The sequence below is a fragment of the Pholis gunnellus genome, assembly GCF_910591455.1.
Source record: "Pholis gunnellus genome assembly, chromosome: 2".
NCBI classification, from domain to species: Eukaryota; Metazoa; Chordata; class Actinopteri; order Perciformes; family Pholidae; genus Pholis; species Pholis gunnellus.
This window is the reverse complement of record NC_136536.1, coordinates 13293023-13319672: the sequence shown is the minus strand read 5'-3', so window position 1 is coordinate 13319672 and position 26650 is coordinate 13293023. Positions and strand designations below refer to the sequence as shown.

The 26650-nt window shown below is 41.1% G+C and overlaps 2 protein-coding genes and 1 long non-coding RNA gene across 3 annotated transcripts; all 3 read left to right on the top strand.

Moving 5' to 3' along the window:
- The first annotated feature begins 4047 nt into the window (after positions 1-4047).
- On the top strand, positions 4048-17307 carry erbb3b (erb-b2 receptor tyrosine kinase 3b). Its single transcript, XM_079182299.1, has 28 exons — positions 4048-4285; positions 6172-6326; positions 6417-6603; positions 7591-7716; positions 7807-7869; positions 8045-8163; positions 9340-9481; positions 9633-9746; positions 9836-9953; positions 10043-10116; positions 10545-10635; positions 11181-11383; positions 11545-11677; positions 11784-11877; positions 12535-12692; positions 12858-12914; positions 13226-13367; positions 13469-13588; positions 13727-13825; positions 13944-14129; positions 14223-14378; positions 14469-14544; positions 14664-14810; positions 14889-14986; positions 15078-15254; positions 15358-15429; positions 15654-15954; positions 16102-17307. Exons 1-28 carry the CDS (start codon positions 4207-4209, stop codon positions 17022-17024), a joined length of 4410 nt encoding a protein of 1469 aa, XP_079038425.1. The 5' UTR covers positions 4048-4206; the 3' UTR covers positions 17025-17307.
- Positions 17308-18118: 811 nt separating this feature from the next.
- On the top strand, positions 18119-22748 carry pa2g4b (proliferation-associated 2G4, b). Its single transcript, XM_079179283.1, has 13 exons — positions 18119-18306; positions 19202-19330; positions 19413-19518; positions 19644-19713; positions 19876-19968; positions 20060-20123; positions 20230-20308; positions 20393-20471; positions 20557-20690; positions 20780-20874; positions 21373-21500; positions 21684-21737; positions 21831-22748. The coding sequence occupies exons 1-13, from the start codon at positions 18219-18221 to the stop codon at positions 21888-21890; spliced, it is 1179 nt and encodes a 392-aa protein (XP_079035409.1). The 5' UTR covers positions 18119-18218; the 3' UTR covers positions 21891-22748.
- Positions 22749-24215: 1467 nt separating this feature from the next.
- On the top strand, positions 24216-25097 carry LOC306703275. The gene is made up of 4 exons (XR_013767287.1): positions 24216-24297; positions 24384-24417; positions 24662-24684; positions 24779-25097. It is a non-coding gene; the product is annotated as an uncharacterized lncRNA (long non-coding RNA).
- The last annotated feature ends 1553 nt before the right edge of the window (positions 25098-26650 follow it).

The following is a 26650-nucleotide window of genomic DNA, read 5'->3' as shown; positions in this document are numbered from 1 at the left end:
AACTTAATGTAAATGTTAAAGAATGTCCTAATAGTATAGTGGGAGTACTACTACTATCTCAGAATAATATCACTTTGTTAAAAAAATGTATACTCATACAGGCTCAGATAAATGTGAAGTTGTCCTTTTCTGTTCATACCTCTGTTTTAACACCAAATCATGTGCTTCAGAGCTCAAATTGTGCTAAAAAAAACATTTAAATTTATTTTTGATTTAATGAAAATGTGAATTCTACTTATTTTATTTAACACAAAACCAGATGACATCCAGTCTTAAACAATTAATATTTTTGTCAACATGTATTTATTCATTTATTTATTCTTTGGTTCGTTTATTGGTTTTATTTTATTATTATTTATGTGTATGCGTCAAATGGTTCTTTTCCCTTTATTGCAATGTGCATTTACTGCTGAGGCAGCTGGTGAAAAAAGGTGCCCTGTTGTCAGTGTATATTACCTCTTCCCAATCTGCATGGAGACATCCCAGTCCTGGCTCATGGGCGTGTTAGAGCTGTGAACTACTGCAGGCCGCTGCTGTAAATAAAGATCTGTTCTTAGTCGACTCGCCTGGCTCAATAAGGGTTAAAACATTTTGTCTGGCGCCAGCGAGATGTAATAGCTGAACTGATACAGATGACAGAACAGGGACACCGTACCAGCTCCATGGCTTTGGAAAAAGAATGCTGCTATTGGCCTGTGGAGATCGATGCAGCAGAGCATGTGATTGGCAATATCAGAGAGCTGACATGATTTTCGAATGTTCATTTTTTTAAGTCAGTTTGTGCATCAAAAGAACTCACATTGCTTGTCATCCTGATTCATTCGTCCCTAATTGGCATAATGCTCCGTGTCTCTGTGCATTATGTTGCAAAAAAACATCCAGATGCATTATAGTTGTACAAAATGTAATGTCTGTTTTTTTCTTGTATTTTTGAATGGAGTATTTATTTATTGTGGACCAAAAGGCAAGTGTTGATTTCAGTGTTGTTTTTCTTAATTTGCTAACTAAGATCAGTTGTCTTTTTGAGTGTTCACACATATCACACAACAATGAAAAAATAGGAGAGTGGATGATAGTAATACTGCATCATAAGGCATGTTGATACTGTACAAGATCTGTAATAAAAGTGAATTATAATAGCCTGTTTTCTCAGACTATATTTGTTCGTCCAAATTACTGCTGCTGGTTGGAACAATGCTGTAATAATAAATGTTTACCGAAAAACCTTCTAATATGCAAAAGCATGCTTTTCTATGTGAGCGCAGCTGTATGTATGTTTATGGAACAAGAAAAGTGTACCATGTTATTCGCGATCAAATTGAAAGTGTTGTTGATACGCCTGTAGATATTGGGGTCAGTGTGGCAGATATGTACAACGGACAGCAGCTTGTGTGTGTGATGTGCCCTCTATTGCATTGTTTTTGTGGCCTTATATTGCCAGTGGTTTGTTTCTCTTTGATAACAGGTTTGTATGTCGGGATGTCCATCATTCAAGTATCTCACCGATGATCTGTAACACCGATGCACTCACAGTACTGTTGTGGCTAAACATCCTTCATTCCATGACTATTGGCTGATTAACTTGAAAAATGTAGAAAAGCGAGACTGCAGAACATTCCAACGGATAAAGTTTATTTAAAACAGAACCAATCTGAACGTAGATTTATTTAATTTAGTGGGATATTATCAAGAGGAGAAGAATAAAAACAACACAAACTGGTGCAAAAGTGTTGAATGATTTAATGATTCGTGGCACTTTGTCGAACGATCAATAAAAACACCAAAACAGAAATGTACTTTGCCATACTCATTTTTATCATGTTGTGTTATCATACATATTTGATTTAGCTCCTCAGTGGATACAAGATGGTGCTTATTTATCTGTTTGCCTTTCCCCTACTTTGATCTATATAGTTTGTGCCTGCACACAAAAATCCATTGTCTAGTTTAAGATTCTTACACACATTGAAAACCCCAGAATCTATTGATTCATAATGAATTGTTTGATTAACTTGCTCAAGATTCTGACGTCAGGATTCATTTTTAACTCAGCAATTGTTTATCGTACCAGTTCCCAACTAAGAAAAATGACAGATTACTTAACAGCACATATGACGAGCTTGATTATTGAAAATGAGCAGGTGAATTAGGTGGGAAGGACACAGATCTACGTCGTCTTTCTCTTTTGGCCTTTCCTAACTGCTGCCCTCAAGAGAAGTTTGGCACAATCAGGTAGTTTGGAATTGTAGCACTCCGCAGAGAGTCATTTTGTCTGGGCCAATCAGAGGTCCATGTAAGGGAGAGTGCCGCTGTGTCTCCAGGGGTGTGACAGCAGTATGTGGGTCAGAGCTGCTCCCGGGGCCACCAGCCCCCATGGCCCCCTGCAGGTCTGCCACAATAGTAGCCCCAGGGCGGATGCCATAGCTGGGATTCCCACCCGTAACCGGGACGCCTTCACCCAGGGCACAGACACACTGGCAGCAGCCCCACAATCAATTCATCAATCCCTGAAGGGTGTGGCAACTGCAAAAGGCCACAGCAGTCACCCCCACAGCTCGCCTTGGAAGGGACAGGGCCACCAAGGCTGACACCATGTTGGCGATGTGAAACTATCGGACTCTGCAGAAACCATTAGTCCTTTATTGAAGCCACTTTTCTTGACCTGACGGTAGAGAAACCCAACTGAGAATGTGAGAATACTCACCAGACATTTATTTGTTTGAATGCCACTGTGATATTTCCCCTTTATACTGTTTTACTAAACAAGATAGACAAAATCCACACTGATTGTTGTTTGTGTTAACTGACTCAGGTTGTAAAAAAAAAAACTTTCAACTTACTGAGTATTGTCGCTCTGTCAAGCTTTCTGTCATTCAACAGGCAAGTGGACAGATCTTAGCCGGTCATTTTATTAGAAGAGTTTGTTATAAAACTTTTGGGTCAAAGAATAATCATATAAAACAACCATGTAGGTGCAAACACTGGCTGAGAGTTGACCTCCCACAGGCCCTACAGAAGCTCTGGTATCTGAGCACCAATCCTTAGACTCTGTCTCCTCCTGCTGGACGGGGAGGACAGCTATGAGTTCAACTTAATAGTACAGGCTGATGCGAGGATAATTAATGTGTATTTGGACCATGCTATGATTGAGTAGTCTCACTATTATTCAAATTCTCACATGGGGATACTTCCAAACAAACAGCAACTATTCCGCTCTCTCTCATACAAAAAATGAGTAACAGGACATGTGTCAAGTCACTGATATTTATCTATTAAGTCGTTCCCTTTTCACTCGCAGTTTCATGTTTAGGAATCTTGCCTGCTCTGGGGCCATTTTCTCAAATTAAGCTTGTTCTTGTTTTGGGTTCAGAAGTCACTTGACCATCTGACAATGTGCCCCATTGTGACAGGCCGCTCCATACGCATCAAAGAGGTGATTAACCAGTTTAGGGCTGTGGGGACAATACTGCTCTTTACAGGGAAGACAGTGCAGCCACTCAGCACTGGGCTGCTGACTGGGAGCCACAGTACTGCTTCCTCATGCAGCAGCTGGCAACATGAAACCAAAATAACTGCACATGAAGGGACATATAGGGTACATGGTGTTAGCACTGGGGCACATGGAAAAGGTTTGGATAACAAACATTTGCTTATCAAAAAGTTACTTTTTTGAATCAATTCATACACAGTCATAGTCAACTTGACATACTAAAGGTAAAAGTACATTCATTTAAATGTTATTCAGCTTTATCTACATGGGCCTGATGTGTTTTTAAATAAAACATATCATCTATCAGGATTTTACCCGTTTGAATGTGCAGGGCAACAATTGAGGCAGCAGCTCGTAAAAAAAAAAAATGACGGACCAACCTCTGATTGGTGAATATATCGGGCTCCTGGCCAATCACATGTCTCTGTCTGGGAGGGGAAGCCCGGCGTCAAAATGAACTGCCACTTGTTCGTTGTTGTTGTTAGTTTTGCAATTGGCGCGATTTCTCTGCTCTTATTACTAATGTTTAGTGCAAAGTCTGATGGAAGGAGCTGCATTTCTCCTTCACTTTGACTATTTTTTTCTCTCGTCTATCAGAGACAGAGCGTGAGACCTAAAGATTCATTTTTATCCATACTGCATAACATTGGCTCCTCGTAGGACTACCTAAACCTGTGTGATATGATCATATCTCACTAAATAGATTCTACATCAACATGATCAAGTGGGGAGTCATATTACTGAGTGTGACTTTATCATGGTGGCTACAAACAGCATCATCCCAAACCCACGAAGGTAAGAGGATTTTATTATATATATATGAAACCTTGTCTTGCCTGTTTTAATTGACATTATTTCATCAATTTATTATTATTATTATTATTATATAGAATAATTGAATTCACTTGTTGGCAGTTACTCCTCAGCATTTGCTTGCCTTGAATTGTCACAGTTTCTAACATGGTATGCAACTATATATTGATGGAATAGAATATAATGTAATACAATGATAGAATACAATAGAGTAATTAACATGGATACCATATAGACTTGTCAGAGGTTAAAGGGCCACATTTTATAAACTATTAACCCTCATCTCTTCTTTCCTTTGTCCTCTCCTCCTTGAGAGCTTTTTTACTGTTGTTACTGGGCTTTAATCAAGGCCCTTAATGCAGCAATACATCGCCACTTTATATTCTGCTCGTGATGGCTGCCAGCAACATCAATGCCCGCGTGGAGACAAAATAGCTTGCATGGCAATGATCCCAGTTGTAAAAAGCTACTGAGGACAATTGGTCCTGTTCATGTTGATACATGCAATCTGCAGATGATTGTTTTGTTTTACTGAAAATCACTAATGTTCTTCTCAAAAGAAGATTTCGCTGTGTTGTGCATGTTTTGTGCATGATTGAGTTTCAATTGCTGTAATAGTAAGAATTATCATGCAACGCTCCGAGATAGGCTGAGCATTCCACTTTTATTCTATGTTTTCAAGAAGATATGGGATACGCTACATCTGTCAACATGCAATTTTCCGTAAAAACCCCATGCAACAAGCCTAAAAGGTTTGTTTATGGAAGGAATCAACTTCACTTTAGTGTAGCTGGAAGATTTTGGTTTGTACCTCTGTTCCGAATAAAGACAGGAAATGTGGGTTGTGTTGACAGCTGCAGGTGTTTTGTCTTTGCACATAAAGGGCCAGCTCCACAGTTTTTGTTGGTCAGTACGAAATAGTCTGCAATCCTCCTTACGTTCATGATATTTCCCTTCCCTCTGCCAGAAAGTCCTACTCACACAAGGCCCATTGTCTGTTGGTATGATCTCAGCAACGCAGACCCCTCAGACACTCACATACATACATGCACACACACAGGAGCACTGTCTGTCACTGCATCACTCTTCAGTCACTGGGACACACAGTCCACATTTATAGCTTTGTCACAATGAGGAACTTTGTCTGAGAAAAGTCCATCTCCCTCAACTTCCACTCGATCAGCCGCAGGCCTGGACTGCTCCATGTACCGGGGTTACAGCCCGTCTGTATTACTGTGCTTCACATCAAACTCTCCAGCCAAAACAGCAGCACACGCAGTATCAAGAAGACCAAGCCCATAAGTACTGCACAATATAACCCTCTCACTCAAATATGTTATTTGTTTTCAAGCATTCCAAGCTGCCATTGGTTTGCATACATTTCTGTATGGTATCAAAATAAATCAGCAGACAGCAACTCTTAAACTCTTGCTTGAATTGTGTAATGCATCACAGACTGCATTCATCTTTGTCAAAATCACATAATTGTTGGACTGTAATACAGCACATCATGTTGCAATGTTACAGACTTGATGTTCACTGTGGAGAGTTACACAACTTAAAAAAAGTTTCTGGAGTCTGCTAATTTATCTTCAAGAGTTACAGAAATGAACAGAAACCAGACAGAAAAATGCATTAAAAAAAAACACAAGGGCATAGTTTGCAAATGATTTAATCGTGATGTTAAGTGCATGTGATCCTTCAAAGCATTCTGCCTGGATGTGTAGTAAAGCTAAGCATACACAACCACTGACATGGTCTAAGATATATAGCAAGTAAAGTGATACATTGACCTAAGGTTCTCTTCACCAGTCCCTATATCACCCTTTAAACTAAGTAGAGTAATGTTTGTCTCTCTTCTCTGTCAGTGGTGTGTCCTGGTACGCAGAACGGACTGAGCTCCACAGGTTCTCAGGAGATTCAGTACAACCTGATTAAGGACCGGTATGATGGCTGTGAGATCATCATGGGAAACCTGGAGATCACTCAGATTGAGAGTTGCTGGGACTTCTCCTTTCTCAAGGTAAAAAAATCCCAAAATCCCAAATGCCTTGTCTTTCAACTGATTTCTATGTACAAGGTGTAGAAGTGTGGTCCTCTTCATTCCCTGCAGGCAATCCGCGAGGTGACTGGCTATGTCCTCATTGCCATGAACCACTTTCAGGAGATTCCTCTGGGGCAACTACGGGTCATCAGAGGAAACAGGCTTTATGAGCGACGCTTTGCTCTCTCGGTCTTATTCAACTACCCCAAAGACGGCTCCAACGGCCTGCGGCAGCTGGGCCTCGCAAATCTGACAGGTAAAGAGGGTTAACCGAGAAAACACAAGAATGGACAAAAGATTTCTTATACGCAAGGTGTGAATCGGGCTTTTAAGATTTGCTGTGCTGTTCTTCTGTGTACATTTCTTTAAGTTTTGTCCAAAGAAACATGAGATGTGTCATTTTATGTGCAGAGAAACATATATGTTGATATTATAGCTGACAATGACTCATACTTTGAAAGAATGGCAGGACAAAGTATTGGAACAATTAGGGAAAATCCCAATCTTCACTTATCTTCACTGTCAGCTAATCTTCTTGTCTTCTTAAGTGGTATAAAAAACATTAATGGCAAGGCGTGCAGGGACTCAGTTTTAGTCTCCCCTCTTTCCATTCCCCAAATCCTTGACATCCTGGTTTAGCACTTTGTCAAAGGTCTGTCTCAGAGGCCTTTCTCACAGCAGATATTCAGACTCTAGTCTCGGTCTTGCAGGAAAAGCACAGGTGTTGCTAATAGCTTTAACGATGGCTCTGTTCTAATCAGTAAATCCCAGTAAGCCAGGACAGTGTGACCGTGAGCCCACATGGACAATACCGACAACAGAAACAAATGTTGGAAAGAATTATGGTGGAGTTTTCATGATATAGCCTTTGTGAAAGGATATGCCATTCCTCTCCCTTTATGTTATGGGCACAGCAGCCCACTGCTACTAAAACATGCTTTGGATGGGTTAAAGGCAGAGGTCAAATATGTACCTGTATGTTTGTGACGATTGTGTTTGAGTCTGTACCTTCCAATTATGTGATATAAATCCTTATTGGAAAAAAAGTATTCATTGGGTCATTTAGTTTTAGGTCCTTTACTGCCTGTACGTCTATCCTTGTACCCGCTGGTATACTTTTTGTATATTTTACCCAGAATGTAAAAAGTATTTACATTTTAATTTGTGGGCTGCAGTCTAAAGTGTTGCTAAAGGACATCCAGCCTGCGCTCTCTCTGCATAATTTCTTATAATTTCTTCACAGAGATTCTAGAGGGAGGAGTGCAGATTATCAACAACAAGTACTTGAGTTACGGCCCCTGGATCTTCTGGCAAGATATCATCAGGGACAATAGTGCTCCAATTGACATCCAGTACAATGGAGAGAGAGGTTGGTGTTGGGTTAGTCCTATTTCACATGTCTTTAAATTATCTCTAGATACTCTCTCGTATAACTACTGCCTCTCTTTCCTTCTGTCAGGCCCATGCCACAAATCCTGTGGAGATTACTGCTGGGGGCCAAATGAGGACCAATGTCAGATCTGTGAGTGCCCAATTGTTCTGTTTCCGTGTTTTTCTCTCTGTTTTATTCTCTCCTCCTCCTCCTTCTTTCTCCTCATTGACTGTCACTCTTCATAGACTGAAATACACAGAGACAGAGAAAAAGACACATGTACATTGGTAACCTCTGTTTAACCCGTCTCTCCTGTGTGTCTCAGTGACTAAGACGGTGTGCGCTCCACAGTGTAATGGCCGCTGTTTTGGGACGAGCCCCAGGGACTGCTGTCACATAGAATGTGCAGCGGGATGTAAAGGCCCTCTGGATGTGGATTGTTTTGTAAGTACTTCGTCTTTGATATAATGAAGACAAAGGCAGTCTTTGCAAACATTATACCGTATAGGTTTTTTATTCTTCAGTAACAAAGGAAGCTAAAAATAAATCTTTTTTCAAACTGTTTTGCCTCCTTTATGTAAAAAATTACTTTGCTTCCTCATTTGCTCCCAGGATTGGTTCTATTGTAACAGATATACTTGAAAGTCAATGGTTTTAAGGACTTTACAGGTGGATGTTATGCAATTACAAACTATGCTCTCTCTTTTGATTCAATTCCTGTCTTCCAGGCAGCTATTTTGTTTTTGTTACAGTTATATAGTCTGGTCTGTGTCTCCTTGCAGACACTTGAAACCTGCTCACTAACATCCAAACCATTTTATTTTTTGCAGTGTTAATACAGTTGTGCACGTGACCTGTTTTTTAAACTCTTTTGATGGTTCATCTGATATTTGAGGCAGCTCCCAAACAGAAACAAATTCATATTATTATGTGTTTTCCGGGTTTGATTTTCTGTCAATATAGCTTGTGAGTTTAACCAGCCACGTTAGCAGCTGTGAGGCTCTACTCACAGCTGTGCCTCGAGCTAATTAATAACTTTTAGCATGCTTACAATTACAATGCTAACATGCTGATGTTTAGCCGGTATAACGCCAACCATGTTCTCTATCTTAGTTTAGCATGTCTGTAGCACTAAACACAATGTGCATCTGAGGCTGATGGGAAAATCATGAATGACAAATTCAAAATGTGATTAGATGAAAAGTCAGAGGATCTTTTCACTTACTACAATTCATCCGAGGGAGCATGAATCTGTGCACCAAATTTCACAGCTCCATCCAATAGTTGTTGAGACATTTCATTCGAAAGCCAAAAATGTCAACAGATCTGTAAGATTCATCCTCTGGGGCCATAAATATCCAACATTTATCCAACCATCTAAACAGTAGTTGTTTAGATATTTCAGTCTGGACCAGGTGAGGGACTAACAGACTTATACAACTGTGTATAGTGTTATGTTATGAAAGCAGTCAGAATTCATATTTAACAGAAATGATTTGTATTATTTGAGCCGAAATATGGTTATACTTTAAGATGATTTCTTTACTGAGCTACCCATCATTTGGGATTTAGGACCTAATTAGCATATGTTTGCTCAAATGTGTGTGTGTGTGTGTGTAGGCATGTCGTCATTTCAACGACTCTGGAGCCTGTGTGCCCCAGTGTCCCCAGACTTTGATCTATGACAAGCAGACGTTTCAAATGGAGACCAACCCTAATGCCAAATATCAGTACGGATCCATCTGTGTCTCCCAGTGTCCCAGTGAGTGACCTGTGTTTGTTTGTGTGTTTGCATCCTCAACATGTTGTCTTGTTACTTTTTGTGCAATGTGGAAAATACTTTAACTAGCCTTCCTGATATTGCAAACCTGTGTCATAAAATTCTTCTTTTTTTTTTGTCTTGCTCCCTGTAGCCCATTTCTTGGTGGACGATAGCTCTTGTGTAAGCGTTTGTCCACCAGACAAGATGGAGGTGGAGAGAGACGGCCAGAAGCAGTGTGAGATCTGCAGTGGACTCTGCCCAAAAGGTTGGAGATATATATATATATATATATACTTACATTGAGTATATTTGTCAGTCATCAAAGATTAAGATGGTGCTTGGTCATTCCTGTAGTGTGTGAAGGCACTGGAGCTGAGCATAGACAGACGGTGGACTCCAGCAACATCGACAGCTTCATCAACTGCACCAAGATCCAGGGCAGCCTTCACTTCCTGGTCACGGGGATTCTTGGGTAAATTGCCTGCCCTGCCTGAAGGATCACTCCGTGCAGCTATGTAGAGTTAGCCTGTTCATATTGTGTGTGTGTTTTATTCTTCATAGAGATGACTTTAAAAACATCCCGCCCCTGGATGCCAAAAAGCTGGAAGTGTTTCGCACCGTGAGAGAAATAACAGGTTTGTAGACATTTTGTTGCTAATAATGGATCACAATAAATGGTAATAGTTTTACATGTTGTAGCTGACTTCTGTTGCAATTAATATTTCAAAGCACACTGGTAGGTTTGAATCTAAATCCTGGTGACAATTGTTTTCAATTCATTTTAAGTATAATGTGATATTTTTTTATTTTCCGCTCTGTATTCTTGCCAAAGTTACATTCAGTCACTTGGTAATACAGCTGTTTAAAAATAGATACGGTAAAGAGAAATAAGTCTCGGATCCATGACAGCAGAGTGGGTTGCTGTTCTCGACACCTATTAGCAATTCATTATCCATCTCATAATCTGGAAAAATGTTATGCAATATGCTGTTAATGGCCTAAAACAATCTAAATACCTTTGCAGTCTTTATGTTTGAATGTTATCACTGCGTTTGATTGTCAGATATCCTAAACATCCAGTCGTGGCCCAAAGAACTGAATGATCTGTCTGTTTTTTCGAGTCTCACAACCATTCAAGGGAGGTCTCTCTACAAGTAAGACTTGTGTACACACACTGATGTTTGTTAATGTGTCAGTTGGAGCCCAGTAGAAATGTATGTAAATCAGTAAAAGACGATTAATTAACCCGATAAAACAAATAACATATCAACAACATTTTCTTCTATATAGAAAGATCAGATATTCAAATGGCACTAACGCTCTAATATTACTGACATAAAACATGCTGCATGCCTCAGGATGATTCTGATTCTTGTGTTCTTGCCTAAACTCGTATCTGTATTACATGTTAAGTGTGTTGTATAACCGTGTGTCATCACTGCTCTCTCACGCACTCTACACCCTCCTAACTGCTATGAGCTGCTAACAAACAAGTGTTGCAAATTTTAAGTAATTCTTTGACATAAACAGTATATATATATATATATATATATATATATATATATATATATATATATATATATATATATATATATATATATATATGTCATAAATATTTCTCCAGCCAACTTAAATGTTTTTTTTCCCTTTGTTTTCTTTTTGTCTGTGTCCCCTCTGTCCTCCAACCTTCCAACCAAAGGCGTTTTTCTCTGATGGTGATGCATATCCACACTCTTACCTCACTGGGCCTGCGCTCTCTCCGGGAGATCAGTGATGGCAGTGTGTACATCAGTCAGAATGCCAACCTCTGTTACCACCACACAGTAAACTGGCCCCAGCTGTTCAGGGGCCGCAGAGTTCGACTCAACAACTTCAACAACAACAGGGCGCTGGTAGAGTGTGGTGAGACGAGACAGAAAGAACCTCTCTATAATCCAAATTAAACTTGTTATCTTTTGTTGTTCTTTGAGCTGAACAGACTGTACTATACACTTTTAGCAATCTCTATATTGATAAATCTTCATCGGTTTCCTGATGTTTTTCTCACATTGTTGTGTGTGCAGTTGCAGAGGGCCACGTGTGTGACCCGCTGTGTTCAGACTCGGGTTGCTGGGGCCCGGGGCCCGACCACTGTCTCTCCTGTAGGAACTACAGCCGAGACGGCACATGTGTGGGTAGCTGTAGCTTCCACACTGGGTCAGTAGATACATATGTGTGTGTTGATATTCTTACTGGGGTTGTTTGTGTGTTGAATATATTGATTTTATCTGACCATATATTTATTGGAATATTGTTTCCCTAGAGCTCCAAGGGAATTTGCAGGACCTGATGGCGAGTGTGTTGCCTGTCATCCAGAGTGCAAGCCTCAGAGTGGGACGTCCAGCTGTACTGGACTGGTAATCACCTTCTTTGATAGTACACTGTGGCCCAATGTCTTTGTATGAATTTTCCATTACATTTAGCTAATTATCCAATAATAATGTTTTTTTTTTTACAGTCATACCTTTTACTACATTACACGGTCATAAATAAATCCCTCTGGGAATAGACTCATCTCCCTCAGAATCATATTTTTGTCCCCCATTTTTTATAGTTTTACTGTCTCACACATCTCTGAATCCAAACCCAACAACCTTTGTACAGTAATATTAATACTGTCTAGACATGAGTTAATATTTGCCCTGCATTAGAAGCAAACAGCAATGATGACTATCTAAATTATTGAAAGGAATTTGATTTGCTCCTTTCAAACAACTTTATTCCGCTGATGCTCTTGTGACACCTTCTGTCCAATGTGTAAAATCTGCAACAAATCTCAACAAAATGCTGACGAAGTCGCTGCTCTCTTCCATTATGACATTTTGTATCGACTCTCCGCCACTTCCTGCCCATTATATTTTAAATCATGTGTAGTAGCCAATGGTCTAAATCATGTATTCTGTGCCTTGGTTAATTGCAGGTTTCAATGCCTCCCCATAGAGTTATACATACAGTAAATATGATGTGTCTCAGCTTCTCATATACGTGTCTTCCTCCATCCCTTTCTTTGTTAGGGTGCAGACAAGTGTATGGCATGTGCCAACCTTCGAGATGGTCCTTACTGCATGTCCTCTTGTCCCACTGGGGTAAATGATGGACAGAGGGGACTGATCTTCAAATACCCCAACAGAGAAGGTCACTGTGAACCATGTCACCATAACTGCACACAGGGGTGAGACTGGATCCAAATGGTGTGTGTGTGTGTGTGTGTGTGTGTGTGTGTGTGTGTGTGTGTGTGTGTGTGTGTGTGTGTGTGTGTGTGTGTGTGTGTGTGTGTGTGTGTGTGTGTGTGGACGTGTAACAATTATCAAATCAATGATGTGTTTATCCATTACAGCTGCTCAGGCCCAGGATTAAATGATTGTTTAGAGGCAGCTAGACTGGCAGTTAGCAGGTGAGTGTTTCCCCCTGCTGGTAAATATAATACACTGCAATGTGTGTGATCCATCCACAACCTAATGCATATGACACCGGGTCAGTGTTGCAAATTGAGACACCAACTAACTTCACAAACTGCACACCTGAACCACTCATTTTCTTTTGAGACATTGACTTTATTCAGACATGCATATGTGCAAATTTGACAAATAAACTGTTCCCCAATTGGACTTTTTTTTGTTTTGTGCAATATTTCTTTCCAATCACTTCTGCACTTTTGTTAGTTGGAATCTGCACGTTAGCATCTCTCTCTGCTTCCCTCTGCAGTGGTCAGATCACAGGCATAGCTTTAGGTTTACCGGCTGCCTTCATATTATGCCTGGTGTTGTTTTTCCTGGGCGTGCTGTACCACCGAGGCTTGGCCATCCGCCGCAAGAGAGCCATGAGGAGGTACCTGGAGAGCGGAGAGGTGAGACTTTACAGACCATCCAACCACATCAGCTGCTTTTGCTTTGACTGCTACATGCATTTGTTTTTGGAGAGGAATGTAATTATGGGAATTTTTGGCAGAGTTTTGAGCCACTTGGTCCCGGAGAGAAAGGCACCAAGGTTCATGCCCGCATCCTGAGGCCCTCAGAGCTGAAAAAAATCAAAGCCCTCGGCTTTGGGGTTTTTGGCACAGTGCACAAGGTATTCACTAACCTCTTTGTGCACATCCACTGATAATCCACTGATTGATGTTCCATTAGAATTTTAGAAGACTGATACAAGTTCCACAGATTCATGTGAACTGATGTGAATGCTGCTGTGCATTTATTTGTGTTTAAGGGTGTTTGGACTCCGGAGGGAGAGACTGTGAAGATCCCTGTGGCCATTAAAACCATTCAGGATAGCTCAGGCCGACAGACCTTCACTGAGATCACTGATGTGAGTCATAGCATTACAGAAAGAGCAATTCATGTCACATACGTACAACATTTCATGCAAAATGCAACGCATCATATCATAGTCCGAAAAGTAAACAGTGTTTTTGCTCTTTGTGTAGCATATGCTGTCCATGGGCAGCCTGGACCACCCCTACATCGTTAGGCTGCTGGGTATCTGTCCAGGTCCCAGTCTGCAACTGGTGACCCAGCTTAGTTCACAGGGGTCCTTACTGGAGCACATCAGGCATCACAAGAACAGCCTGGACCCCCAGCGCCTGCTCAACTGGTGCGTGCAGATTGCTAAAGTAAGTGCGACATGCGCTACAGACTTTTTTTGGAGCAACCACATGTTTTGAATAATATATAAGGTATATACTGTATGGATGTTTGTGTCTCAGGGTATGTACTACCTGGAGGAGCACTGCATGGTCCACAGGAACCTGGCTGCCCGAAACATCCTGTTGAAGAACGACTACCAGGTCCAGATTTCTGACTACAGTGTAGCAGACCTCCTTTATCCCGACGACAAGAAATACATTTACACTGACACCAAGGTTGTTATGACTCATTTAATAAGTCACAGTTGAGAGGTTTTCACTGTCTCCTCGATTTATGGCACGTCTGCAATTTGTCACTTAATCCAGACACCCATAAAATGGATGGCACTGGAGAGCATCCTGTTTCGAAGATACACTCATCAAAGTGACGTTTGGAGTTATGGTAAGAGGCTGGGAGTTTCTTTGTGTGAGTGCGTCACGTTATACTGTACTAATAAAATAAATCTACCTCTTGAAAGCTGGCAGGCAGCATTCAAATGTGGCGTCTCTCTTCCCGGACAGGGGTGACAGTGTGGGAGATGATGTCATTCGGGGCGGAGCCGTATGCATCCGTACAGCCTCAGGAGGTGCCGAGTCTGCTGGAGAAGGGCGAACGACTGTCACAGCCCCACATCTGTACCATAGACGTATACATGGTCATGGTTAAATGTGAGTATAATAAGTCATCACGACCAGTATGCAGAAACACAAAGATATGATCTGACATGTTTTGCTTCTGCTCTTTAGGCTGGATGATTGATGAAAATATAAGGCCGACCTTCAAAGAGCTGGCCAGTGACTTTACTCGCATGGCAAGAGACCCACCAAGATATCTTGTCATCAAGGTGAGGCTATCATCGTCATTTATTCTAAAGTTAAGTCCACTGGCTGTTCACTTAGATGTTAAACCCTTTATGCTGCTATGTATTTCTGTAGATGGAAGGAGGAGAAGCTGCCTCAGTCGAGATCCATCGAAGAGAATCAGAGCGAGGGCTTCTGCAGGAAGATTTGGAAGACCAACACGAGGAAGGACTGGAGGATGGTTTCACTACTCCTCCTCTCCAACACTCTCCATCTTGGAGTCTGTCTCGTTCACGGATTAATTCTTACCGGGTAATGAAACGCGCCTAGATTTTAGACTCTTTTGGGACCATTGTGATTAGATCAGAGGCAAAGGAAACGAGAACATAACACTTTTTTCTTCCCTGATTTGTAGAGCGGTACCTCTCAGGCTGGACCCATTGGATACCTGCCAATGAACCCCAGCCCTGTGGACAGTATCCGCCAGGTGATACAGACTCACAAAATCACACGCATGCATGCAAAAAAACACAATACTACAATTGCACAGGTGATACAGTTTGAAACTCTGAACTAGACTTTTCCAATAGCCATATTAGAATCAATATTACGACCCCACAGTGCCAGTGGGTCATTAGCAGAGGAAGTGAGACACATTAAAGCGCATTAGAGCTGCTGCATCAGTACATGTCTTCCGTTTTTCTGTCTCAGCTGTGGCTTCAGAGGTCTCGACTGAGCTCTGTGCGGACGCTGCCCGAGAGGTCAGAGTTCAGGGGGAGTGGCAGAGAGGCAGAGCTGCATGAGGAGGGTTCACGGACTGGGAGTCTTCACAGGGCCCGGTTTGGCTCTGAGAGGGGTACTCCCCGTATATCCATTAGCCGGCACAGGAAGCTCTCAACAGCATCAAGTCCATCCTCGTATAAAGTGTGGACTGCAGAAGAAGAAGAAGAAGAAGAGGAGGTGGACCACTATGGCTATGTCCTGGCTGGGTCACGTGTTACTCCACAGAGAGGTAAACTACCAGCACTCTGATGGGAGCATGCTGATTTATTCTATTAGTTACTTGACTGTTTTGTAAGTGATAGTGTAAACAATACATAATCGTGGCTTTTCCCTCCTTTTCCCTCCTTCCTTCTACACATTCTCTCTTGGCACACAGTCTGCAGCGCCTCTCATTCTGGGCGAATAAACTCAAGACTCAAGAATAATCTGTCTCTTGTGGTGATGAATCCCTCCCAGGAGTATGAAATCATGAGCAAAGAGTCTGGTGCTCCTCTTTGCTCGACCAGCGGCGTCCTATCACAGGCAGAGGCCAACTCATTGGCAGTTTGTTGTAAAACCTCACCATTACCCTCACCAACCCTCATGGCTCGCGTACCTGTAGAGGAAACAACGGATGTGGAAACTCTGACACCAATCTCAGCTGTAAGGATGAAGCAAGAAGATGGGGATAGTGAAGGAGGTGTTGCAAAGCAAAGAGATTCCACAGAGAAACATCAGCTCACTGGAGACTCTGATAGTGGGATCAGAGCTGTGGATGACCAAGAAGAGGCAGCTCAAGGGATAGGCAGGTATGAATATATGGATATCAGGCGTTTCAACTCTATAGAGGGAGATGATCCAGCATGGGAGAGATGTGGGAGTCAAACATCTTCAAAGAGTGCAGCAAAGACAGAGGAAACAGACCAAATAGTGGAGGTGTTGAAAAAAGAGCTTGCAGAGGAAGAGGAGGAGGAGAAGTACCACAACACAAATAAACAACCTGCACTTCAGGGGAATGTGAGCATTATGGTCATGCCAAGGCCAGATGTGCTCACAGCAGGGGGTGAAATGGTGGAGGAGTATGAGGAGATGACCAGATTTGGAGTGGTGCCCAGTGGGTGGGAGCAGGCAGACTACCAGAACCTCCCATTGAAGGGGAGGGCTGTTTCTGAGGAGATGGGCAGGGACATATGTGCAGGGATTGGGGGATACATCAAGGTGTTGGCTGGCATTGGGGAGCCTGGCAGCAACACATCATTTGACAACCCAGACTACTGGCACAGCAGACTGTTCCTCAAGCCAGATGCTGTTCGCACCTAATAATGTGGATTGGGACGGAGACATAGCACCGGTTATGTTCGTACTTGTCATAAATGTGGGTTGTTTTTTGTAAAGTTTTCCAGCTTTTATTCGTTGAGCTGCAGCACCCAACAAACTTTGAAAGATAAGAGATCCTAAAAAATACATCAGTCTATGATTGCTTCATTGTTACATTACAGTAAGATGAGGTAACCATGTTCCATTTCAGTAGAACAGTCTTTTTGTACAATTTATTATAATATGAATTATTATATGAATGAATAAAATTCGAATATTTTGCAAATATCAATTCACCTGTGTCATTGATTTGTTTTTTTTATATCGGGGTTGCAATTTGTATATACTACATCACCTGTAGTATGAACCATAGACTGTAGATGGTTTGAACAGCAGGAAATGCGATGGAGGCACATAAACCATACGAACCATGAGAACAGATGAACCGGTGACGCACTTGCGCGCGATTTGGTGAGAGGCCGATCAAAGATGATCAGAGAAGTGACAGATTAACTTCTGCTTGTTTCCGTTTTTGTTCAAATTCAGTTTTGGCATGGGCTAATGGCTTTACCACAATTATTGTGTATTAGTGAGAAGGATTTAACAAGCCCTTTTGAAATGTCCTGACATGAAAGATGCACTAATGCACTTATCACAACACAGTAATGTGAACTCTATGAACTTTACGAACAGTTGGTTTGTAGGCTACATGTAATATATGTTTCCATAAATTTCCAATCTTTCCCATTTTTATTATTTCTAATTTGTCCTTAACAGCGTCGCTGAAACATCCACTTCCGGTCCCCTTTATTTAACCGACCAGTTATGTTGGTTTCTGCAAGCCTTGATATAAATTGTTCACCCATAAATATAGCCTAACGGCTGTATATCAGCGTCAGCTATTTTGTTGACTGTTAATACACGTTCATGGTCTAATTTTAAAAGCCGATGATATGATGTATGATATTAACCGAGCCTTTTTCGGATGTGATATTCAAAGCACCAAGCTAGGCCGTGAACTATCTTGACTGCAGAGCGTGTCTTTGGCAGCAGGGCGGGATCTAGAGATCGTACTAGGCTGCTTACTGAAAGTCGGGCGGGCCGATGCGGAGAGCAGCGTGGTCCATCCTGTGACTGACTGTGACACCCGCCGGGGGGAAAAAAAGTTACTCTTGAGTTCGCGGACACACTGCCAACATGTCGGGAGATGACGATACGCAGGAGCAGACCATCGCTGATGACTTGGTGGTCACCAAGTATAAGATGGGGGCCGAGATTGCAAATCGTAAGTGAAATGCAGCGTGAACCGTTTTGACTCAACGGTTCCACAAGTATGAGGATCCGTGTGAGGCTAGCTAACCCTGTCAGCTAGCTAGTCGTACCCAGGCAGCAGCTGTGCCATGTGCTGCAGCAGTGCCAACGATACATCGTGGTAGAAAGCGGGGCTTTGTGGAAAATAAATGAAACGTAACGCTCGCTATATATTTAGTTCGAGCTTTTCTTAACAGTAGCACATATTTGCCTGACGAGCCGTTTGCTGTCACATTAGCCCGGGGAGCTAGCTAAGCAGCTATGTGGCAGAGCTAGCTACCTCACTAGCTAGCGTTAGCTAGCTGCTAACGTAACAGATAACAATGACAAGTACAAAACCGAATGGCGATACGGAGTTGTTCCAAACAGCCCTGCGTAATCGAGTGTCCTATATTTAAATATGAACTTGCAGGTTATTAAGTCGAGACCACTCAAATAGTTATGCAAGATACTACAGATCTGGTTGATTTAAATAGTGTCGTTTTACGTTAACGTTACTGTAGTAAGCTGCTGGTGAGAAACCCAATACTTGTCAAGTCAAACTTAATGTTTATTTAACTTTTAACAGTCACAACACTCAATGTTTAAGTCACCAACATGAAATCGTGAACTTTACGTGCTGTTTGTTGTTGAAGCAGGTCTATAATGTAATAACGTTGTATTATTTTCAAGGCCACGTGCACACAACGTCGTTAATATGATGTCATAATTGGTAGTTGTTTTAATGTGAATCCACTGTAAATTTAACTAACTTAAAAGTTAATAATCAACAGAGTCATTGATAATAAAACCTAGTTGTTAGTTGCAGCCCTGCACTATAAACACTGTTATTAACCACATCATGGCTCATTGTATTTCTTGTCTTGCAGAGGCTCTGAAGACGGTGGTTGGGGCAGCTATGCCTGGAGTTGCCGTGCTCAGCCTGTGTGAAAAGGGAGATGCCTTCATCATGGCAGAAACTGGGAAAATCTTCAAGAAGGAAAAGGACATGAAGAAAGGTACGTCTTTTGTTGCGTCTCGTCAATCACCATCACCGCCTCTGACTCGGCAGTCCCTCATTGTCTCTCTTTTCTTTCGCAGGTATTGCTTTTCCTACTTGTGTGTCGGTTAACAACTGTGTGTGCCATCACTCCCCTCTGAAGAGTGATGCTGATGTCATGCTGAAGGATGGGGACCTTGTCAAAATGTAAGCTGCCGAATGTATACATGTCCATCTTGTGTACACGTTTTGTATAATTATATATTAAATGATAGCTACTATTTTATTTGCAGTTCATTCTTTGTTTTTTTCCCTGTTCTATGTGTTCACAGTGATCTGGGTGTGCACGTTGATGGCTTCATCTCAAATGTGGCTCACAGCTTAGTTGTTGGAGTGACCAAGGTATGTCATCACTTGAATTATATCTGCACTGTAGCGCTCATTGGTTTCTTCACAAGAGCCATGAGTTGTAATATAATTTACTTGATTACTACAGCTAGTAGTAGTAGTAGTTTGGTATTTCAGGTCTCGTAACTCTCTATCCGTCCTCTTGTGTCTCTTCAGGACAACCCGCTGACCGGACGGAAGGCTGACGTTATCAAAGCAGCTCACCTCTGTGCTGAGGCTGCTCTGCGTCTGGTTAAGCCAGGAAATCAGGTGAAACTCTCCCACCATGACAAAGTGAAATGAGCAATGTCGTCACTGTACACACCTCGTCTAATAAACATCATTCGGTCTCTTCCATCAGAACTCGCAGGTCACAGAAGCCTGGAACAAGATTGCAAAGTCATTCAAGTGCTCCCCTATTGAAGGTTTGTGAACACTCGGCCCCTTCAAGATTGAGGGTTTACAATGGGATACATTTACTAGATATGATTTGACACGCATTGACTCTGTTTATGCTTTCAATGTGTGCAGGCATGCTCTCCCATCAGCTCAAACAACACGTGATCGATGGCGAGAAAACTATCATCCAAAACCCAACGGACCAGCAAAAGTGAGTTCACTCAGCCAGTGCTTCCTGTCACTGACCCGATGACTGTTTAAACTAGTGGATGACGATGTCGCTTTGTTTTTGTAGGAAGGACCATGAGAAGGCTGAGTTTGAGGTGCATGAAGTATATGCAGTGGATGTGCTTATCAGCACTGGAGAGGGCAAGGTGAGAGAAACTTTGGTTCTAAGTTGATTGTTCCGCTTAAAATGTATTAACGGCGAGGTATTTATAACAATGTTTTGCATTTCAGGCAAAGGATGGAGGTCAGAGGACCACCGTTTACAAACGAGACCCCAACAAGGTGTACGGCTTAAAGATGAAGACATCTCGCACATTCTTCAGTGAGATGGAGAGGCGCTTCGATACAATGCCTTTTACTCTCAGGTAGCATCTTTAAACTTCAGATCAAACTTTAGTGAAATATTTTTCCAGTTTCACCGTCTCATTTTTCTTTTGTCTGTTTATGTCCTCAGAGCGTTTGAGGATGAAGGCAAGGCCAGGTTAGGCGTGGTCGAGTGTGCCAAACATGAGCTGCTGCAGCCATTCAATGTGCTGCATGAGAAAGAGAGTGAGTGGAGCAATGAGGGACGTAATTAAGGGCTTTATTGACCTTGTAGGTTTGTTTGAGCGAGGTCAAACAGTTTCTGAGTCGTTGGAAGACTTGTAAAAAATGTAGGTAGTACTGGTCAAATTACTTGTTTTTAGGCCTCTGGGATTTACGTGCCGCTAAGCCTTCTGCCTGTCCCGGCTTCTAATGGACCATAGGAGACATGCCATGGTTGTCAATCCACGAGAAAAAGATGCTGGCCTTGCAGGAACTGTGTTATTGTGTAGTGCAGTTTTTTTTTAGAGCTTTATAAAGAGAAAGCAAAATAATTGACTTATGCCTCTTCTACTGTGCAGTTCTAAGGGAAGTCTGAATAATTAGTTTCTACCATGTATTTTAATCGGTCGATTAACAGCGTTCTAGTGTCCACTCTTCGTTTTGCTCTGTGAACTGAACCATTTAATGTCCACGTCATGTGTGTCACTGTTTAATGCAACTTTCAACCTCCTCTGTGTCCAGGTGAAGTTGTTGCCCAGTTTAAGTTCACCGTGTTGCTCATGGCCAACGGACCACTGCGAATCACAAACAGCCTCTTTGAGCCAGAACTCTACAAGTCTGAGCTTGAAGTGGAGGACGAAGAGCTGAAGGTAAAGTGTGTTTGATGGATGGGGGGGGTGTTGCAGTCTCTCCTTGAAAAGAGAGCTTTAGACTAATGGGGTCACTGTAGCATTCTGTTAGCAAAGTATGTATTTTCAAAGCCATTATGTGTTGATGTGTTGTGAGGTTATAAAAGTCATGTTTGTCTTCTTTTTTTTTTTTTTCATTAAAAGGCTTTGCTTCTAAGCTCAGCCAGCCGTAAGACTCAGAAGAAGAAGAAAAAGAAGGTGAGTTAGAGGGCAGTGTGCTTTTTTTCTTTTCTTTTTTTAAATGTTTCTAAATAGATTTTCTCTAAATGTAATCATTTCTGTTTTTGAAAGGCCTCAAAGACTGTTGAGACTGCAACCGGACAGGCATTGGAGACTGAAGCTGCAGAATAAATTCCTCTGACTGACATCTGACGACCCAAAGAACAGACGCCACAAATCCTTCTGTCCCAGCTGTCTGAGGCTCTTGCGGACATAGCCGCTGTGAATACCTCTGAATCTAACTGATGTTATTCTGGGATGATGCTGCTCCTAAATTGTGTCACTCCACCTATAATATACACACGTACATCTCTAGTAAATCTCATTGCCCTTGAGACAGTCGTCTTCTCTTAACAGTGGACAACAATTCTGCTGCAAAAGAGGAAATTAAAACCATTTGTTTGACCGTGAGCCTTCGTCCCTGAAGGATATGGAAAATATGAGTTTGACAGAGCAGCCCAGGATGATGAATGCACAATACTGTGTCAGCGTAATTGTGTGGCATAAAGGTAACTTTCTTAACGTCATAAACCTGAAGCCATGCCTTTTTGAAATGAGTTTTAACATGTCATGGTCAGAAATGTGTAACACCCGTCTTGAACCCTGAAGATACGAGCATGACGTTGGTCATTATTACTGTTGAATTCAGCATATTTACCGCATTTATACAGTTCTCGCTTAGGTCGGTCTGCTAGTACATTGTGTACACTTTTAGGAATCTACTGTATTTTACTCAGCCAACAATTTCTAAAACTGACAATTTAAGACCTAGTTGAGTAATTTAAATAGCAAAAAAATAATAATTTCTCAGTTGTGGATGGCCTCACTCCTGCCACGGGTTCAGCATTCAGTCTTCTGGTGCCACCATCAAGTCTGACAGTCTGTGTTTACATAAGAGTTCCATACCTGTGAGATATATGGATGCTTTTGTAAAACAAATCCCAGTTTCAGAGACTATTTTTGGAAACATTAAAAAGCCACCTGACATCATTTGTGTGTGTTTTATGAACTGTGGTTTAAATTGAATGTTCTGAGTTTAAGTGTTTTCATAGTTTTCAACAGTAATGAATCACCCTTCCAAGTAAAATGGCATGCGTTGATTTATATTTGACTAATGATACATCTTTGAAAACGATTTAGACTCTTAAAATGTATAATTTACAAGCTAAATCAGGAACTTGTGAGAGAACACCAGCCACCAACAGTTGAACAACAAGCGTTAATGAATTGCTGACTTCTTTTTAACAAACAATTGTTCAATAAATATATGATTTTAAAAATACTGAGGTAATTTTTAGATATGTATTCACATTCTATCTAACTTTGTTTACTTCTGTAAATTGTATTTCCCAACATGAAAGTCTAAATGCAGTTTCAAAACCTTTACTGCTGCCAGGAATATCATTTTGGGGGCAAAATTCAGAAGAACAATCACTTGACCCACAAGGACCCACGGTGACGCAGGTGTCACAGACACTTTAAATATCCTGGAAAGTTACTTATACAGTTTTATCCCTAAAGTGACACATATGGAACATCCTGGTGAGGTCATTTGACAGTGAGTTAATCTGTGTACCAATGACATCACTTCCAAAATGGCTGCCTGGCTGGTCAGCACATTTGGCAGAACTAGCTAGTTTCAGGTAAGTTTCAACACATTTAACAATTCTAATAATTTGATAACATGTCCTACATTACATCTAAACGGTTCTGACCATGTTTATCAAACTAATTTATGTCTAAAAATATCGTGACAGATATGTGACATCAGGCTTTTAAAACCAATGTGACATATTTGCCACAATAATGAAAATAGTAATGAGCTGCTCAATTGATTTAGCTGATTCAATTATTTTTAGTTAAAATATGTTCTTTTGTTGAATTCAAAAGACATTTAAACAAAAAAAATGATAATTCGTTTTTTAATTATTAGTCAAATGAATTATGAATTATCTCTACGCTAACAACCACTATGACATATATGTCACATTTCAGATCTTTGGCACTAGGTGGTAGTATTTAGAAAATATTAGCAAAAATGTTTTCCATGTGGTCCCTTTAGTCTGCTTTATATCCCGTATCATTTTAAAATGTGGGTTCTTATGGGTTAAGTTAGTCTATACAATACTGGAACGGGCTTGTTAAATATCAACCACTCATATGTTCTTACAGTTCCCCCAGGTCAAAAACATGCACACTATATACATATACAAATACTAAGGGCATACTGTATCAATCTTTACTGCGTCACCAATCACATACAAAGTATGCTTTTAATTCTCTTCTTGAATATTATGTTTATTTAAAGGACATGCTGTATGTGTGCACAGCAAAACGTACTGTAGAAATAATATTTAACTGGAATAATGCACCTTAAAAGCACATACAAAGTACGTATTTCCTATTATACGCTTTACATTCTAGAAAACTGCATTTCCCATATTTTACTACGGTCCAGTAAAAGTGACGTATGAAATCCCTATAAAAGTGTCGTCGCCACGTTATGACGTTCTTCACGGAGACGATTCTTTGACAGTCGGTAAGTCACAACTATCGGTGTAAGAATCCAAGTTAATCGTCTTCTTTTTGAGTCAATCGAACTAATCTTTAACATTTTCCTTTCAGTTTTCAGCCTCCTCTTCTCGACATGAGAGCTAAGGTTTGTGTTTTATGTTTGTATGATCAAGTAATCGTTGTTCCTAGTGGCGCTAACGTTTGCCAGCTAGCTAGCTAGCTTGAGCATGACTACGGGCCAACAAAGCACGTGGTGAATTAGATTTCATTTTCACAATTTGTTTGTATGCCATTTATTTGCCGATTTGGGAACAGTTTAGTGCATTTGTGCTTTTAGATATGCAGGAATCAAACGATGAGAAAATTAACGTTGTACTTCTCTTTTGCAGTGGAGAAAGAAGCGCATGCGCAGGTAAGAATGCATGCCTCGTGTTTTTCACGCATGTGTATCAAGTTTGTTTTGAGAGATTTCCGGCTGATTGCCTCATTGTTTTGTCTTGTTATAGGCTGAAGCGTAAAAGGAGGAAGATGAGGCAGAGGTCCAAGTAGACTGTCCTCTCCGCCATGGCTGTGACAGCACATGTTGCCTACAACCAGACCGGTGAGGCCAGCTCAAGATCCAGGACTCTCCCGGTGTCAAGTCTGTCAGTGGAGCCCATATCAACGTGAGGCAGCGGAGCTGCAGCGGCTGATTTATGTTGGAGAGCTGATTCAAGGCCTGCTGGATGACAGGCTTTTCCTCGGACATTCTGGACTCTGTTGTTCATTCCTCAACTTTTGCCCTTTTTTGTTTAAACTGTGATTAAAGGTTATGGTTTCTAAATAGTTTGCAGAACTTGTGTGTTTTTAAATAAAACATTAACCTGCTTAGGTTTTAGGCTTCTGGTATTGTGCATGCAGGTCCTTCCATGATTATGGATGACAATGCAACTTTACTTCAACAGAGCAATGACTAATGTTATTAGGTGCACTTCTGCTTTTCTATCATGGTTCATGTTTGCTGTAAAAGACGTGCTGGTACGGTTACCTGATTAAGTGACTGTTTTACCTTTTTTAGAGAAACTGACCGGTGGTGGCAAATATTCAGAACCTATAAAGTAATTCTACAACAGTGTAAAATAAGTCCATTATGTCAAAAAAATAGACTATCAATTCCACACTGATGTAATGTGTGACATCTGTATTATGGTGTTATGAACTTATGCTGGCTGAGTGCAGAGATCCTGTGTCTAAGTACCGACCTTGACTAAGTGGAGTTTGTAGGATCCCAAATAAATGTAATTTAAGAGGCACCAACCAAAACAGGAGACAGTATTCTAGGCATGGTGGAAAACCTGGTTACTTTCAGACTTAAGTAATTTAATATAACAAAGCAGACCCAACATAAGACAAAACTGTCCAGTTAACCCCGTACATATCTTTAATCTGGCAAAGTCTTTGTCTTGCTTTTCAAAGCCTACTTTCTACATGCACGTCAAAAGTAATGAAATAATCTTACTTTCATAAAGCTTCTGCTGAGTTTGCAATTGCAGGTTTAGCAGATGATGTAGTTTACACTCAAAATACAGAAATGCCCAGAAAACATGTTGAATTACCCCCATAAACGGGCTTAAACGACTCACTAAATCCCACCTTCTTGCGCAACACATTTAGTAAACTGTGGCACAGTTTTTGAAACTGTCTTTAAAAAAAACTACAAGCGTATTTGTCGCAACCGTTTCATGAGACATCACAACTCTATTGCATTTCTGCAAAAGGTTTTTACTCCCCCAAAACATTGAATTCATCCTTCAAAACCTAGTTATTGTGCCATTAAATTGGTTGAAGGGCATGGGCCCCTGCTGAGCTGAGGGAGGGGTAGCTGGTGGTCTTGAGCTGGTGGATGGGGTCATGAGGGATGGGGTCAGGACTGTCCCATTGTCTTTCAAAGCGACAGTACAAACTTATAAGAAATGTAATAATGAAGCATAAAAAGTATTGCTTACAGGACTGCTGAATATTACGTGAAAAGTCAAGCAAACAATTACACATTTATACATTATAACACAAAAACAAGTGTCAAGTTGGAACTTGTCCATTCAATTTAACAGCTTTTCTTGCTGTCCTATATTTGCATTGACTGAATCCATGTAAACAATTGTTGGCAACGCCAAAGTGACAGCTGACATCAGGAGGTCCGGTTTAAACTTTGACCTGTATGAAATGACTTGGTAGAGATCATGTGAACATCACAAATAAGATCCTGTGACTACTTCTGCTTCTGCACAACAAAAGAGTCAGTCATGTTTCATTACTGGGATGCAATGATGAGGTTGTTTATTGAAATGAACTTGTAATTGGTGAACATGTGCACAAATGGTGGTTACATTTGCATTGTT

What these genes read in the sequence shown, in the direction of transcription:
- erbb3b (XM_079182299.1), top strand. Translation starts at nt 4,207, where the DNA reads ATGATCAAGTGGGGAGTCATATTACTGAGTGTGACTTTATCATGGTGG. An exon ending in CACCATAACTGCACACAGGG is followed by an intron (nt 12,693 to 12,857) that starts GTGAGACTGGAT and finishes TATCCATTACAG; the next exon opens with CTGCTCAGGCCCAGGATTAA. An exon ending in AAGTGACGTTTGGAGTTATG is followed by an intron (nt 14,545 to 14,663) that starts GTAAGAGGCTGG and finishes CTTCCCGGACAG; the next exon opens with GGGTGACAGTGTGGGAGATG.
- pa2g4b (XM_079179283.1), top strand. Translation starts at nt 18,219, where the DNA reads ATGTCGGGAGATGACGATACGCAGGAGCAGACCATCGCTGATGACTTG. An exon ending in GATGGGGACCTTGTCAAAAT is followed by an intron (nt 19,519 to 19,643) that starts GTAAGCTGCCGA and finishes ATGTGTTCACAG; the next exon opens with TGATCTGGGTGTGCACGTTG. An exon ending in TGGTTAAGCCAGGAAATCAG is followed by an intron (nt 19,969 to 20,059) that starts GTGAAACTCTCC and finishes CTCTTCCATCAG; the next exon opens with AACTCGCAGGTCACAGAAGC.